This window comes from Mastomys coucha, unplaced genomic scaffold (assembly GCF_008632895.1).
Source record: "Mastomys coucha isolate ucsf_1 unplaced genomic scaffold, UCSF_Mcou_1 pScaffold20, whole genome shotgun sequence".
Classification (NCBI taxonomy): domain Eukaryota; kingdom Metazoa; phylum Chordata; class Mammalia; order Rodentia; family Muridae; genus Mastomys; species Mastomys coucha.
This window is the reverse complement of record NW_022196903.1, coordinates 78,882,209-78,898,551: the sequence shown is the minus strand read 5'-3', so window position 1 is coordinate 78,898,551 and position 16,343 is coordinate 78,882,209. Positions and strand designations below refer to the sequence as shown.

The 16,343-nt window shown below is 46.4% G+C and overlaps 1 protein-coding gene across 3 annotated transcripts in view; it reads left to right on the top strand.

Moving 5' to 3' along the window:
- Positions 1–16,343, top strand: part of Sfxn5 (sideroflexin 5) — a 120,682-nt gene that overhangs the window by 4,245 nt on the left and 100,094 nt on the right. For all 3 annotated transcript variants that reach the window (XM_031382370.1, XM_031382368.1, XM_031382369.1), the window contains exon 2: positions 9,325–9,393. In XM_031382370.1, coding sequence (XP_031238230.1) covers positions 9,325–9,393 — 69 coding nt within the window. The remainder of the gene's footprint in view (positions 1–9,324; positions 9,394–16,343) is intronic.

Below are 16,343 nucleotides of genomic sequence, written 5' to 3'. Positions count from 1 at the left end.
CTGTGTTCTTCCCTATTCTCAGCCAACACATTGCTTTGAAGCAAACCTGAATACTCTGACATTTCACTTACTAGCTAGTGAGTGGGTATATCAAAAAATAAGGATTTGTGTATGGTGTGGGCGTGTGTGTGTGTGTGTGTGTGTATGTGTGTGTGTGTGTGTTGCATTTGTGTACTCCTGTGTGTGGAGGCCAGAGGACAACTTCAGCTATAGTTGCTCAGGTACCACACCCAGCCTGGTTTGTTTTACAAACTTTAAAAAAAGGGTGAGGGTGTGAAATCCTTTTAGATTTACATAAGTTAAAATATAGAATTCCTGCTCAACTCTCACACAAGGTCCTTTAATATCTCACAGAGTCAATGGACATTTGTCAAAAATAAGTAATCAAAATTGGTGGCTGGAGAGGTGGCACAGCAGTTAAGAGCTCTTGCCTGGCAAGAGTTCAATTCCTAGGACCCATGTTAGGTTGGTGGCTCACATGGCCTGTGACTTCCCCCCACCCCTGAGGATCTGACACCTTCTTTTGGCCCCTATGGGCACCTACACATGTGTGGCACACAAAACTTTATCTTTAAAATTTTAATTTTTTATAAAGGTTTAATTTTTAAGAGAAAGTGTGGTGGTAGTGGAACATTGGTGTATGTGGTGGTGGTGGGGCATTGGGGTATGTGGTGTTGGTGGGGGCATTGGGGTATGTGGTGGTGGTGGTGGGACATTAGGATATGTGGTGGTGGTGGTGGTGGTTGGGCATTTGGGTATGTGGTGGTGGTGGTAGGGCATTTGGGTATGTGGTGGTGGTGGTGGGGCATTGGGGTATGTGGTGATGGTGGTAGTGGGGCATTGGGGTGTGTGCAGGCCAGTGCAGGTGCCTCTGGAGGCCAGATGAGGTCATGGCATCAAATTCCTAAGAGCCGTTGAGTCCTCCAGTGTGGGTGCAGGTAACAACTGAGCAACCTGAGCTCAGGTCCTCTGGAAGAGCATTGTAAGTCTTATTTGCTGAGCATCTTTCCAGCCCCTGTAACAAGCTGCAATGTAGATGACATATCACTTCTGAAGCGTGTGTCCCTCAAAGCCTGCAGCTCTGTCTATCCATGGGGAATGCACTAGACACATCCAAACTGAAGATGTGCTACAAAATATCCCAACAGTTCTTCCCAACATTGTCAAGGTCAAAAAGTAAAGAAAGTCTGAGAAACTCAAAGACCAATGATGTAGGCTTGTTTATTGGTTCTCTCTCCCATTTACCCCTCATATGTGTTGAAGAAACTGGGGTGTTTGCCTTGTAGAACTCCTCTTATTTAGACGTGGCTGGTTGCATCTCTGTGGTCCTGCTGGACCTGTTCTTTAGTCCCACGTTTCTACTTTGTTTTTAACCACTACCCCATATTCCTAGTGGAAGCCGACAGCTCACCTCCTAGGAGCCTCTGAGACCTGCTTTTCTTTTTTCTCCCCTCCTCTTCTGTTCTCAGTTTCTTTTAAAGAGTAGTTTGAAGCTGGGCATAGTAGCACACACCTTTGAGCCTAGCCCTTAGGAGGCAGAAACAGGCAAATCTCTGTGAGTTTAAGGCCAGCCTGATCTACATAGCAAGTTCCAGGATAGCCAGAGCTACATAGCAAGACCCTGGATCTCTGAGGGGGAAAATTTTATACACACACACACACACACACACACACACACACACACACACGGATTAGAGATACACATATATATATATATACACACACACACATATGGACTAGTGCCTCAGTTGTTAAAAGCGTGAGGCATCTAAGTTAAGTTCTGTTCCCAGCAACCATGTCAGGAGACTTAAAACAGCTTGTAGCTCCTGCTCCAGGGGATCTGATACCTCTGGCCCCTCAGGCACCTATATTCATGTGCACATATTCCCACACAGACACATGATTAAAAATAAAATCTTATATATAAATAACTGAGTCTAGTTAGTGTTGCCAGCATATACATAGGGGTGGAGCGTTTTTCTGAGGACCTACCAGCAGCCACACCCTTAAAGACCATTGACTCTCTTTCTCCAGCAGTCATCAGTTGCCCATAGCTCCTTGTTAAGGGTGAGCCCCTTCTCCATCCACTCTGGGATGTTGACTGGCTTGGTCCCAGGTACTCACAGCTGCTGTGTGCTCATGTGTATAACAGCCGTGTGTCCAGAAGACAGCACATCATAGCATCCTGTCCCATCTGTGAGGCTGGGACTTCCTCTGATCAGTCTCCTTCCACAATGTTCCCCTCATTTTCTTCACATTCCACCCCTTCCCTTTAGACTCAGGTTCTGATTTGGCAAGTTAGGCCCCAGAACAGGAAACCACACACAGGCCTCTTCCCATTTGTCCTTCCATCTACGCAGAATCACAGTTGTTTGTTTGCCTTTTTTCTCCATGTCTTTTATTTTACTTTTCTTTCTTTCTTTCTTTCTTTCTTTCTTTCTTTCTTTCTTTCTTTCTTTCTTTCTTTCTTTCTAATGTGAACAGATGCTTTGCTTTGCTTGTATGTATGTCTGTGCACCATATGTATGTGTGCCTGGCCATGGAGGCCAGAAGAGGACATCCGATCCCTTGGGACTGGAGTTACAGACAGTTGTGGTTTGCTGTGTGGGTGCTGGGCATTGAAACCAGGGCTCTGGAAGAATGGCCAGTGCTCTAATCACTGAGCCATCTCTCCTGGTTTGCTTACTTCTTTAGTGGGATTTTGGTTTGTTTGGCTGCTTGCTTTTTGAGACAGGGTCTCTCTTTGTAGCCCTGGCTGTTCTGGAACTCACTCTGTAGACCAGGCTGGATTGGAACTCACAGAGATCTGCCTTCCTCTGCCTCTATGTGCTGGGATGAAAGGCGGACACCACCACTGCCAGGGTTCTTTGGCATTCTTGCTCCTTTAGAAATCTCTCTTACCTAATCAGGTGTCTGGGGTCAGAGTGTGTTTGTTATCTGTGTGCTGGTTTCTAAGGTGGACCTGAACTGACGGCCTGAGCAGGCTCAGTCTGCCTGTGGGATTCAGAGAGACTCTGGGTGGCAAAGTACACCCCTCACATCAGAGTTGAGAGACTGGTGTGGGCTGAATCATGTGGCTGTGAGACTATTTCTCAGACAATTTGCTTGGAATACATTTCTAGAATCCTAGTCCCTGTACCCAGTTCTGTCTTTTAATCATTTATTTTGCACGAACTGATTGTTGCCAAAATAGCCTTTGGGGTTTGTGCTGTGGAGGAGATGCACCAACTCCCCAGAATACTGGGCAGGTATCTTCTTAAAAGTTTACCTTTTACTTAAGTATGCGCATGTGCTTGCACATATGAGTATATGGGCCCCAAAGGGCCAGAAAGGGGCATCAGATTCCCTGGATCTGGAGTTACTGGTAGTTTTGAGCCACCCAGTATGGATGCTAGGAACTGAACTCAGGTTCTCTGCAAGAGCAGTATTCTCTCTGAACTTCTGAGCCATCTCTCCAGCCTCTGGGTAGGTACCTAAGTAGATACTGGTGTCAGAAGTCCACCCCAACCAATGGAATGAGCATCCTGGAAATGTGGCCTGCCTGGGAAGTCCCAGGTGATGAGGCATGGTGCTGATGCAGTGAGGATGTCTGGGCTGCTCACATTCAGTGAAGGGTCATGCTGAATGCTCACTAGCTTGATCCTGTGCAAGTAACTCCTGAAGAAGGGTGATTTAGAGGCTGGGTCTGGGACTAGAAGGTCTTCTCTGGCTTTACTGGGCTGTACTTGGGAACGGGTCAGCTTGGGGTTGTTGGGGGAGGGGTACTACCTCCAGTGAGCTGACTCACCTAGCTTGTGAAGGAAAAAGGGAAGGAATCATTTCGTTGACTCATTCTTCCAGTAAAGAAAAAGGGAAAGAGAGAGAGAAAAAAAGCACTGTGTGATTAAGCAAAGATGGGGCTGAATGGGGGTGGAGGAGGGGCCACTATACATTTTAAAGTACTGAGAAAGTAAAATGAAACCAGATCAAGAAAGTAAAAACTGCATGCTATTCAACAGGCAGAAAAGAAAAGACACCTATGAAATAGTTTTTCAGCAAGGAAACAATGTTTTTTGTTTTTTGCTTTTTTTTGACAGAACTTGGAAACACTGTTTCTAATAAGAACCCACAGCCGCAATTAACTACTGAAGCTACTTAGTCCTGCTTCTCCTCTACTTTCTCCCATTTTTCCTGTGTGTGTGTGTGTGTGTGTGTGTGTGTGTGTGTGTGTGTGCACGTGTGTGGTTTACATGTATGTATAAGTACCTTTCTGCATGTATGTTGGTATGCATACACATGTATATACCTACATGTGGAGGCCTGAGGTTGATGTCAATCATTCCCCATCATTCTTCCATTTTACTCATTGAGGTAGGGTCTGCATCAAACTCAGAGCTTGCCATCTGCCTTCTCTTGCTAGCCAGCTTGCTTTGGGATCCCCTATTTCTGCTTTACAAGGTTGTCGTTACATGTGGACCACTACACCCACCTAGCATACATCCTTTCTGATTCATCTCCCCCAACCCTAGAAACTCTAAGATTATGATGGTTGGAAGTTTGCTGTTTTAGTACCGTGTGCAAGAATGAAACTCGGGGCTGGGGAGATGGCTCAGCTATTAAACATGCTCTCTGTTCTTGAGGAGGGTCCAGCTTCAGTTCCAGAACTCACTTGGAAGCCCACAACCACATTTAACTCCTGTTCCAGGGCATCTGACACCCTCTGGACTCCTTGATAATCTGCACAAATGTGGTGCATATAAATTCATGCAAGCACACAAACACATAGGTAAACACACACACACACACACACACACACACACATACATACACACACACACGCTTTAAAAAGAATGAAACGTGCATTTTCCTTTTGTGATGCCTCTCCTGTGGTAGGTAAACTCTACCACTGAGCCAGGTCCTCAGATCAAACCTATTCTGATTTATTTATTTATTTATTTATTTATTTATAGCACTGGGAATGGAGTTGTGCGGCTTATTACATGCCAGGCAAGTGCCCCACTGCCTAGCTACATCCCTAGCTCTCCTGTATACCTTTCCATTGGCAGATTCATGCCACTTTGCTTCTTAATCAACCTCAGCATTTAGTGTCATTGAGTTTCTGGTCCCAACACTGCACTCTGATCTTAACTGTACTTTCCATGGAAACCAGACCCCATGTCTTCTCTCAGTCTGGACCTAGGTCAACTCTTGTCTTGTCCTGGCAACCTGGCTTTACTGGGAGTGGTTGATGAGTGGCCTTTAGTGGACACTCTGTGCCAAGTGTTCTAGACTTTTCCTGGCAGGTGTCCTACAGTTCCCTTGCTGTGCAGCCTCCTTGCTGCAGCGAGTCAGTGAGGCTGACTGTTAGACTCAAGGCAGTCCCCTAGGTATCTTGGGCTGACAGGCCCTGCGTGCTTAGCATCCCAACCCAGGGCCCCTTTGGTGAGTTTTCAGCCTATATTTCCAAGCACTTAATGAAAAGATCTGGAAAGGCCTTTATGTATTTCAAATGTAACCCATTAATATAGACCTTTTCTCTTTTCAAGGAAAATACTATGCTTCTTGCTCTCCTTACTCTGGCCATTAGCCTCAGGCTTTGATTAGAACACTAGGCATCCCATGAGTATTTTCTCTCAGTCTCTTCTGAGCCTGGCTTTCCTCTCATTGCTAGCACAGTATGGAGCACACAGTAGGTTTTCAGAAGGTAGTTCAACGGGTGACTGAGAATCTAGGCCTCTGATGCCCTTTCTGACCTTTACCTTGAGCTTGCTGAACTCTGCCACCTCTGGGCCCTAGCTTCCACTCTGGGCCCTAGCTTCCTGAACACCCTCCCTGCTTTACCTCAGGATGAATCAGGAAGGGATCTGGGTGTCTTCAGTGCACTTCATGACACCTTTGAGCACTGATCATGGTAGTTTTAGCTCTTCGTTGGTCTATTTCTCTGTAGTCAGTTATTGGTGGCTCTGAGCAACTGCTAGGCATGTACAGTTGCCTTTTCTCCAGGCCTGGCTCAGCAGCCATTTGCAGAGATCTGTGGAGCAAATGCCTTATCTGGGACTCACCCCCAACAGTGGCTGTGGTAGAGAGGAACAGAGGACCTTTGGAGGTTTGGGACCGGGTCACCTCAGGGTGAATCAGAAGGTGTAAGCCATCTGGGGCATCTTCCAGAAGTTACTTCCCTTGGGCCATTCCCTCGAAGATTCTCACCTGTACCCTGCTCCTCCTCCTCTCCCTTGAACAGCTGTGCTTTCTAATCCTACCTTCATTTGAAGCTGCACTCAGCCATGGTCCCTTCAGGAAGCCCCAAGGCCGAGGGCTGCTTATCAGTCCAAGTTCATTGCATGTCAGGTCTGTCTGTGAGTAGAAACCAGGAACCAAAGAGGAAGGGGAGGGGGCATCTAAGCACCCCTGGTCTCTGGAAGCTTATTATCAAGTGTATCGCTCAGGGTCTGGAGGGATGGCTAGGTAGGGAAGAGCATTGGTTGCTCTTGTCAAGGCCTGAGGTTCTGTTCCCGGCATCACATGGCTCACAACGGTCTAACTCCAGTTCCAGGGAAGCTGATGCTCTCTTCTAGCCTCAAGCACCAGGCATGCACATGGCACACACTTGGGCAAGCCTTCACACACACAAAGTAAAACAAATAATTTTTAAAAATATATTACAAGAACCACTAAAAATAGAATATTGTTACTTTTTTTTTTTTTTTGAGGCAGGGTCTTACTTTCTATCTCTGGTTGGCCTAAAACCTCTTATGTAAACCAGGCAAGCCTCAAACTGAAAGAGATCTGTCCTCCTCCTAGATTCCCAGTGCTGGGATTTAAGATTTATGCCCCCACGCCCACCTCATCTGTAGTCTATGCAAGTTACCCTGCAGCTCTTGTCTCTGGAGGGCAAGGGGCACTTGCACCACCATTGTCTAGAGGGGACCAGCAATCCTGGAAACAGAGCAGAGAGACACGTCACTTTTAGGGACATCTTTAGTTTGGAAGAAAATGAAACAAGAGCACCTGCTTGTGGGTTTGGTTGCTGCCCTGTGCATTCAGGCATTTGCTTTTACCTCAGCTACCTGAGAGTAGGTTACATTCCTTCACCCATAATGCTTCAGTGCACGGACTCTCTAACTCATATGGTCACTATGCTCAGGAAATTTAACATAGATAGAGTATTTCTCATTATTTTCATGTGTATGGGTGTTTTCCCTGCATGCATGTTTGTATGTACTGTCGGATACACACATAGAACTGGAGCTGTGGATAACTGTGAACCACTGTGTGGGTGCTGAGGACTCAATCCAGGTCCTCTGCAGGAGCAACAAGTGCTTTTAACCTCTGGGGCATCTTTATAGCCCCAAGCTCCCACTTTCGAAAACCACATAGTATATTAGTTTTATCTCATCCCTGTCCCAGTCCTGGATCCAGCCATTTCTTGGGGGAAACCCTGGTTCTTTTAGGGACTGGATGTCATCTGGGTTTTCTGTTCATCCTTTAGTGTCCACATGTCTTGGGGCTATAGTGTAGTTGATAGGAGTACTTGCTTAGAGCATGCATGATGCCCTGATTCAATCCCTAGTAACACACGCACACACTCCATCCTCCTCTCTGTCTCCTTGCTTACTAAGTTGGACACTTGCTGATGGCATGCATTTTATGAAATCATAATAATTTTTTATATCGTAATTGTTGCTTGAAAGCACAAGTTGACTTGGCGTTCAATCCATTCATGAACAGTGGAGTGGGGACTCTCCTTGTATTCTTAGGGATGAAATTTTGCTGAGATAGTAGGCATGAGTATGCATCATGTGTGTCTGTGTGTGTGTGTCTGTGTGTGTGTGTCTGTGTGTGTATTAAGTGGAGACTAGTTCCAGCCACTTAGGCTATAGAGGTTAGGAAAGAACATATTTGGTTTAGGATTAAGTGCTGAGGCTTAATCTGGCCTCTGCTCTGGAGTAGAGGGGCTGGCCATGAAGGCATGGCTGTTGGGCAAAGGCTGGAAGTAAAGAGTGGGCTTGGCATGCCTGGGAACCTTAAGATCCCTCAGGGGAACCATGCAGGGTCTTTACTGGGAAGGAAGGACAGGAGTTGACTGCAGTGAGAGCTGCCCTGGTAAGCAGTGGGGGTGAGCAGGTCAGGCCTTCGGGTTTCCTTCACTGTGCAGAGGGTGGTACTCGGAGAGATGTGGAACTCTGGGGAGGACTTTGGGGCCAAGCCCAGAGTGCAGTGAGGCATGAACTCCCGAGGTTTGCATCTTGCCCCTTCATCCTTTAGCCAACATCTTCTCTTTTCCCTCCCAGCTCAGTCTTGCCCTGTTGGCTTTGTTCTCAGGCAGAAGACCCAGCAGCCTCGTTGCTTAGTTTCCTTTCAATGTGCTTGAATGCCTGTGGCCTGCTTAGCACAAAGACCTCCTTTTCCAGGGCCCCTGCTCCTGGACGAGGCTAGGGGAGCTGGCCCTGTGTTCTGTGCTTCACTGTGGCAACAGGGCAATGAGTTGAAGGAGGGTCTGGGCTGTGAGTTGACACTGCCATACTTGGGCTCTGCCTGGGGGGAGCTGCCCTCTGGAGGCAGAGCAGAACCTCAGAGAGGGGCCCCAGGAAGGGTGGGCAAGGTCTTTCTCTGGAGTTCCTGAGCAAGGAAGATGCCCATGTACCTAGGAACCCTTGGGTGCTTCTGAAATGCCTAGATTAGATCTCAGGAAGGTAGGGTAGGGGGAGAGAAAACATGGGAGACACCTGGAGGAAAGGTTCAAGAATTATATATAAATATTAAAGGTGTTATATGTATGTGTGTATGTGTGTGTGTGTGTGTGTGTGTGTGTGTGTGTGTACATGTGAATGCAGGTACTCACAGAGGCCAGAAGAGAGCACTGGATCCTCTGGAACTTAAGCTGTAAGCTACCCACTGTGGGTGCTGGGAATCAAACTTAGGTCCTTTGCAAGAGCAGCAAGTGCTTGCTCGTAATGTCTGAGTCATCTCTTCACCCCCAGTCATGATGTATCATTTCTGTTTGTTTGTTTGTTTATTTGTTTTGAGATAGGGTCTTTCTACATAGCCCAGGATGTCCTGAAACTTACTGGGTAGACCAGGTTTGCCTCCAACTCACAGAGATCCACCTGCCTCTGCCCCCTGAGTGCTGAGATTAACAGGGATGGTGGCGTACACAAAGGTCATAATTTATCTTAATTCTCTCTGAGTTGATTTTAAGAAGCTCCCAGCCCTAAGATGCAGGCTGAGGCCTCAGTGGCCTCCATCACCCACATGGAGAATCCTGGGGACTGTGGGTGAGGTCATCAGTATCCTGAGCCTAGGTACAGCCTCTGACTGACTCTCCTCTCCTCTCCCCTTCCCCAGACATCCTTCTACGGTCGCTTCAGGCACTTCTTGGACATCATTGATCCTCGAACACTCTTTGTCACTGAGGTGAGTTATAGCTACTTGTCACTTGGGAATGTGTGGGCCATCAGAAGGATGAGGAGGTGAAGAAATTAAGAAAGGTTCGAGGTGAGAGGAAGGTCAAACATCTCTGTGTCTAGCTCGATCAATCAAGAAGGCATCCCTCCATGTGAGCTTTCTCCTACAATTCCATTGGCTCTCACTGGACCCTTTTGAGAAACAGCGTTTCTATTATTGAAGCCTCAGTGTTACCAATTATATAAATTATATACTCAGCATAAAAGCTCAAACAGGACCCAACGTGGGGCTCAGTCATATAGCACTCACTTCCAACATGGTGGGGTCGGGGGTAGGGATCAAGCAGTCTGGACATGGTTATCAGAGCAAAAGGTACCTTTATTATGCTCTTTGCTTAGTTCCCCTCTCTCCTAAGTGACCATTGTCCATAGCTTTTAATATCTGGTTTGTACAATATCTAGTTGTAAAACTGTGCAGAATTTTGACAAACATATTCATGGCCATGATCATGTGAGAGATGGCTCAGTTGGTAAATTGCTTGCCTCATAAGCCAGCACCCATGTGAAGAGCCAGATGTTTCAGCCTACCCTTCTAATCTCAATGCTGGGGAGTCAGAGACAAAAGGACCCCTGGGCCTCACTGGTAAGCTAGTGTATTCCAGTCAGTGAGCTCCAGGCCAGTGAAAGGCTGTTTCAAAGGAGAGATGGCAAACCCAAGGATGACACTGAAGTTGTCCTCCAGCCTCCACATGTACACATGCAAGCATATGTGCAACCGTATGTTTAAGGAACACCATTGACACATGGACTTAAAAAGGTCAGTAGCTTTCTTGAGTAAGCTGGGGATGTGGAGGCAGAAGGATCACTGTGGTGCTCAATCAGACTAGTCACATGATGAGCTCCAGGTTCACTGAAATACCCTGCCTCAAAAAAATAAGGCATAAAGTGATTGAAAGTTAGTGCTAGCTAACCTCTGCCCTCCACATGCACAGCGCATACACGGGCGTATGCAGCTGCATGCATATGTGTGCACAAGCAAATGTGTGCACACACACAGGGTATAAGGCATCTGTATCATTCTCGCCCCTGGCTTATGCTGGTGGAGCCAATTCTCTCTGTCCCAGCTTCCATCAACTTCTCGGCACCCTGTTTTTAGAGTGTAGTGCTAATATAATAGAATTCCGCAGCCACCTTTTCCCTCTAGTGTCATGCTTTGACATTCACCCGTGTTGCTGCGTCTCTCAGTCAGGCATCTCTTAATGCTGGGAAATGTTCCACTGAACACATGCTCAAGAATTTGTCCATTGACTTGTTAGCAGGCATCTGGACCTTTTCCAGTGTTTGACTATTATGAATAAAGCTGCTACGAATGTCCTTTGTGTGGATGTATGCTTTCTTCTTTGGAGAGAGGGTTTCATGACCTAGCCCTGGCTATGTTGGAACTTGTTTTGTAGACCAGGTTGGTCTTGGGAACACGATGGTTAGCTGGTAAAGCAAATGTGGAAAATATATATTTAACTTTTTGGGAAACTATCATATTGCTTTTCAAAGTGTCTCTCCATGTGATACTCTCATCAATGATGTATGACACTTCTGATGGCTCTACTTCCTCATGTGACACTTGCTGTTATCTCTTGACTTTAACCAAAAGGCTGAGAGACAATCAATATTTTTATTTATTTATTTTTTTGACAATCAATATTATTAAGCTAAAGAAATAATTCTTTGCAGGGACAACCTAAGAAGTGTGTCTTTTCCTACGAATTTGAAAAATGAATGTGGGGATTCCTATTCATATAAATAGCACACATTTATTAAGCACATGCTGAACAAGACAGTTTGTGTTTTTTTAGTTTTATTTATTTAAAAGATGCATTTTTATTACTTTTTATTTACACTTGTGTGTGCATGAAGTTCACCATGTGTGTTCTGGTACCTGAGGAGGCCAGAAGATGTTGGAGCCCTAAGTTACAAACAGTTACAAGCTGCCAAATACAGGTGTGCTGGGAATTGAACTTGGGTCTTCTGGAAGGGAAGCAAATGCTCTTTAGTGTTGGGCCATCTCTCCAGCCCCCTTATTTTTATTTTGTGTTATGTTTATTTTTTTTAATGTGTAGGTATATCAAGGGGTATGAGTTATGGGAACTGATTCTCTCCTTCTACCATGTGGGTTCTGGGAATGCAGCTCATTGGGCTTGTTCGTGCCTTTACTCACATAGCTTTGCAGTCCCATGTACCCACGAACATGTACCCATGTACATGTACCCATGTACCTCTGCCATGTTCATAGCAGAGTAGACATGTTGGTCCCTCTCAAACATTTACCATACCTTTGTATGTGTATGTATTTGTATGTGTACTGTAAACATTCCACATCCATTAGCTTATCAGAATCACGAAGATCTGTCCCACTAGAGACTGCTATTACACATCCGATTCTACAGATGAAGAATGGAAAGTCGAGGCTCATTATGCACACGGTGCTGCCCTGGAGTGGAATAAGAGCAGGCACACTGGCCTGCAGATGTGATGCTCAACAGGTTTGCATTCCTGTTAAAAAAATCTGAGTTTCGAAACTTGGCCAAGATCACTCAGCCAGCAGCAGAATTGAGCTCCATTCCTGAATGCCCTGCTCCCCGAAACTTCTTACTGAGCCTCGGAGGCAGCCTCCTGACTGCCAGAGCTGCCCCGTACCTGGCTGGCTGGCAGTGATCCAGGGGCCTCAGGGTGGACTTGGTCTCAAGCCATGTCTTCAAATCTTGCCTTTGTTGCTGTTGTTTGTTTGGGTTTTTTGTGGGTTTGTTTTTGGAACAAGGTCTTGCTATGTAGCTCTGGCTAGCCTGGAACTCACTAGCCCAAGATAAGCCTCAAACTCACAATCGTCCTGCCTAGGTCCACTCTTACATTTTGAAAGACCCCAACACATTTGTATATCACTAACCCAAAGGCATGTTGGGAGTAAGCACAAGGCTTGCTGGGTACATGACCATTAAACCACCCCTAGGGTCCCTGAGTAGCACCCCAGAACATGAAGTGGGGGGATTACTCTGATATGTGGTTTCCTACTATACCTCAGCAAGAACATTTTGGACATTTTGCTATCTGGCTTTATTGGCCCTAAGGGCCTATCATCCCTAAAAGGCCAAGTCTGCTGAAAACTAGGCTTTGTCTGTATTCTTCTCTAAAGGAGGTAACTACATAAAATTCGGAAGAGCACCAAACTTGAAAAACTACTTTTTGAAGCCCAGTAATATTTCATCCCAGAAAGTTCTAGAACTGTTCAAAACCAGATACAATTCTAGTTCTGAAATCCCAACAGAAATGCTACTTGCGTGTGAGGAGTAAACGGAGACCAGTGCTTAACTTAAGGCTGGAGATACTGATGCCGGCCTTGGAGGTCTCGTAGGGGGCTGGATGGACTTGGGAGGCCCCTCAGTGCTCCTCAGATCGCCATGAGCAGGGAGGCGCTGGGGATAGAGGAGGTGCTGCAGGGCCAGATACCGTCTGTGCTAGGAACTCGCCCCTCCTCCTCCAAGGACACCCTCCTCCCTCCCACACTCAGCATTTCATTTGCTGTTGACTTCCGTCTTCTACATCTTGCTTCAAATCTGGCTTTTTTGTTCCTGTTGCTCATTTTGATTTTTTAAAAATTTTAATTTAATTTAAAAAAAAAAAACAATGTCTTGCTATTTAGTCTAGGCTGACCTGTCACTAGATAGCTCAAGATGGCCTTGAACTCACTATAATCCTTCTGCCTCAGTTTGGCAAGTGCAGGGATTACAGGCATGTACTGCCATGCCTAACAGAACTCTTGGTGTTTGAAAGACCACAACTTCTTTTTTGGTTTGTTTTTGTTTTTCGAGACAGGGTTTCTCTGTGTAGCCCTGGCTGTCCTGGAACTCACTCTGTAGACCAGGCTGGCCTCGAACTCAGAAATCCGCCTGCCTCTGCCTCCCAAGTGCTGAGGTTAAAGGCATGCGCCACCACTGCCCAGCATGAAAGACCATAACCTCTTTATATAATATGAACCCATTTTGGGCTGGTTATTTAGTATCAATTAATAATAATCAAACCTCATGCCTCTCCTCCCCATTAGCAGTTAAAAGTGTCAAAACAATGTAGATGCTTACTAGTTAGAAATTAACCCAGGTAACAGCCACTTTCAGATACTGTTCAGATTGCGCACGCTCCCTTCCCTCATAGACGTGTGGTGTCTTCCAGGCCTTTCCCTTCACCACCATACAGGAGTTGAGGATTGTTTCTAGGAGCACCCCTGGGCCTCTTGGGAATTCTGTATTCTCAGAAAATCTTGAATCCCTCAAAGTCTGTAAGGGCCCCACATGGACTTTCAAGGTAGCAAGGCAGCAGTCTTATCCCTCACCAGAAACAAAGGTGGTGAGAGGAAAGTGTCTCTGACCTTAGTGAACTCTGCTGGGCTGTGGGACACACGGAATGCCAGTCCCCTCACCCCCGCCCCCTATACTGGCACTCATGTCTACAGGTCCCTTCTTCCTCTCAGGGCTATGGCTGGCATCCTGGAAGGCAGTATGGAGTGGTGACTGCTTGGTTGGAGATCTGAGAACAGAGAGGACAGTAAAGGACATGAGAAGGTGGCTGTGTAAGCTGGAGGTCCCCAGAGAGGAATGATCCCAGGCCGCTTGAGCCACCTGCAGCCCCAGATCTGAGGCAATCTTGGAGTCTGTGGATAGAATCGTCTTCAGAAGGTTTTGCAGCTGTTGGCTTGCAATTTATAACTGGCCAAGCTTTAAAAAGATTCCAACCCTTGTATGTGTAATGAGGCAGAAGCAATTTTATCCACCGTAATTTCTCTTAGGAAGAAGGCTGTCTTTGTTCTCGGAATGCCTTGAACAAGCTTCAGAGGAGGAGGAGGTGGCTCAGCTTGACAGCGGGGAAAGAATTGTGCTTTTTGATTCTAAAAGGGGATAGTGGGGAGAAGGAAGAAGCGGAACAGTGAGAAGGGGAGCAGGGAGACAGGTGAGCTGGAAGACTGGCATATGAGGTGCACAGTGAGATGAGGCTGGGCTCTGCTGAGCTCATTCCTTGCTGGAGAAAGTTGTAACTGTGTACAAGGGTCCCCTCCATGACTCTTGTAAGGAATCCTTGGCACAGTCAATATGGGTCATGAAACTGCTGCACATAGATTATTCAGGAGTTTGGAGGACTGAGTCTCTTGTCTTGGGTACAGTGTGCAGCATCCAGCTCAGCAAGGGAGACTTGCAGGGACCCACAAGAGATGTCATACCCTCCCAGGGAGGCCATGGAATGCACCCAAGAGCTCTGAAGGCAAGGCTGGCACCTTTTTTTTGGTTGGTTTGTTTGTTGTTTTGTTTTTGAGGAGAGGGGGAGGCAGACAGGGTCTCACCTTCTATGCCAGGTTAGCTTGGAGCTCCATTGCCCAGGCTGTCCTCAGAACTCACAATGTAGCTGATGCCATCCCTAAATTCCTGCCTCCACTTCCAGAGTTCCAGGGCTACAGATAGGCATCTTCCCTGATCTGTGATGGATTTTGTCTTTATTGTTATCTTATTGTTTTGAGACAGTATCTTACAATGTCACCTTAGCTGGCATGGAACTCACCATGATAAACAAGATGGTCTTGAACTCACAGAGATAGATCTGCCTGCTTCTGCCTCCTGAGTGCTGATGTTAAAAGTTCTGTACCACCACACCTGGTTCTTTTTTCTTTTTAAAGACAGCCTCATGCCAGGTGGTGGTGGCACACACCTTTAATCCCAGCACTTGGGAGGCAGAGGCAGGCGGATTTCTGAGTTCGAAGACAGCCTAGTCTACAAAGTGAGCTCCAGGACAGCCAGGGATATACAGAGACATACTGTCTCAAAAAACCAAACCAAACCAAACCAAACAAAACAAAACCAAAACCAAACAAACAAACACTGGGGCTGGAGAAGTGGCTCACTGCTTTTCCAGAGGTCCCAAATTCAGTTGAAAAGTTCACAACTGCCTGTAATTCCAGCTCCAGGGGGTCTAGTGCTCTCTTCTAATCTCCATGGGCATCAACACACACTTGCACACACATAAGTGTGTATACAAAAATAAGAATAAAATGTTTAAATATAAAACAAACAGCCCGAGTAACTACTGGTGTTGGGACCTGGGGCTGTCATCCTGAGGCATTGCATTTGAACCAGGGACATCAGTATGAAGCCAGAACTTCACACCATATGTACACACATATACAACTAGTACATTTACAAGTTTTCTGGGTTAGCTCACTGAAAGGACTGAAATGTGACATTCTAGTACCTTTGGGCACATCAGCATTCAGGCCCTGGGTCCTAAATGCCATTGCACAAGAAGACACAGTGCTCATTGAGAGATGGCAAATCCAGTTTTGAGGCAGGGAAAGTCACTGTGGGAGTGAGAGACAGCTATGGAACTGAGGGATTTGCACGCAGAACCTGGCTTGGAGAAACAACACTGTGTTTGGACAGTTGACATTGAGAGGATAGATGGATGGAGTCTAATACCTTGAACAGGGAGAAAGCAAGTGCACAAGGGGTGGCAGGGTACCTCCACAGCCACAGCACTTGACTGCAAGCCTGGTAAACTGAGTACAATCCTTGGATGCTAAGAAAAAGTGAGAGACGTGGACCAGTCCACATAGCTGTCCTATGACCTCCAAACATGCATCATAGCATGTGCACACGATGATAATAAATAACATTTATAAACAGTCTACTAGTCTAGTTATACTAAAATGAAGTCTTAGTGGTTCCACGGCAGTCGCTGTGAGGCTATCTTACCTAGTATAAATAGCTTAAAGGGTTTAGTTTCAAGTTGCTTTAGCTCATGGTGTCAGAGGCTCCCCTTCATGGTCCATGCCTCCCTCGATTCTGCATCCATGGTGAGGCTGCAAGAGCTCATGGTGGAGGCTGCCCACCAGGGACAGATGCCTGGCCAGGGGCATCTCCTCTAGGG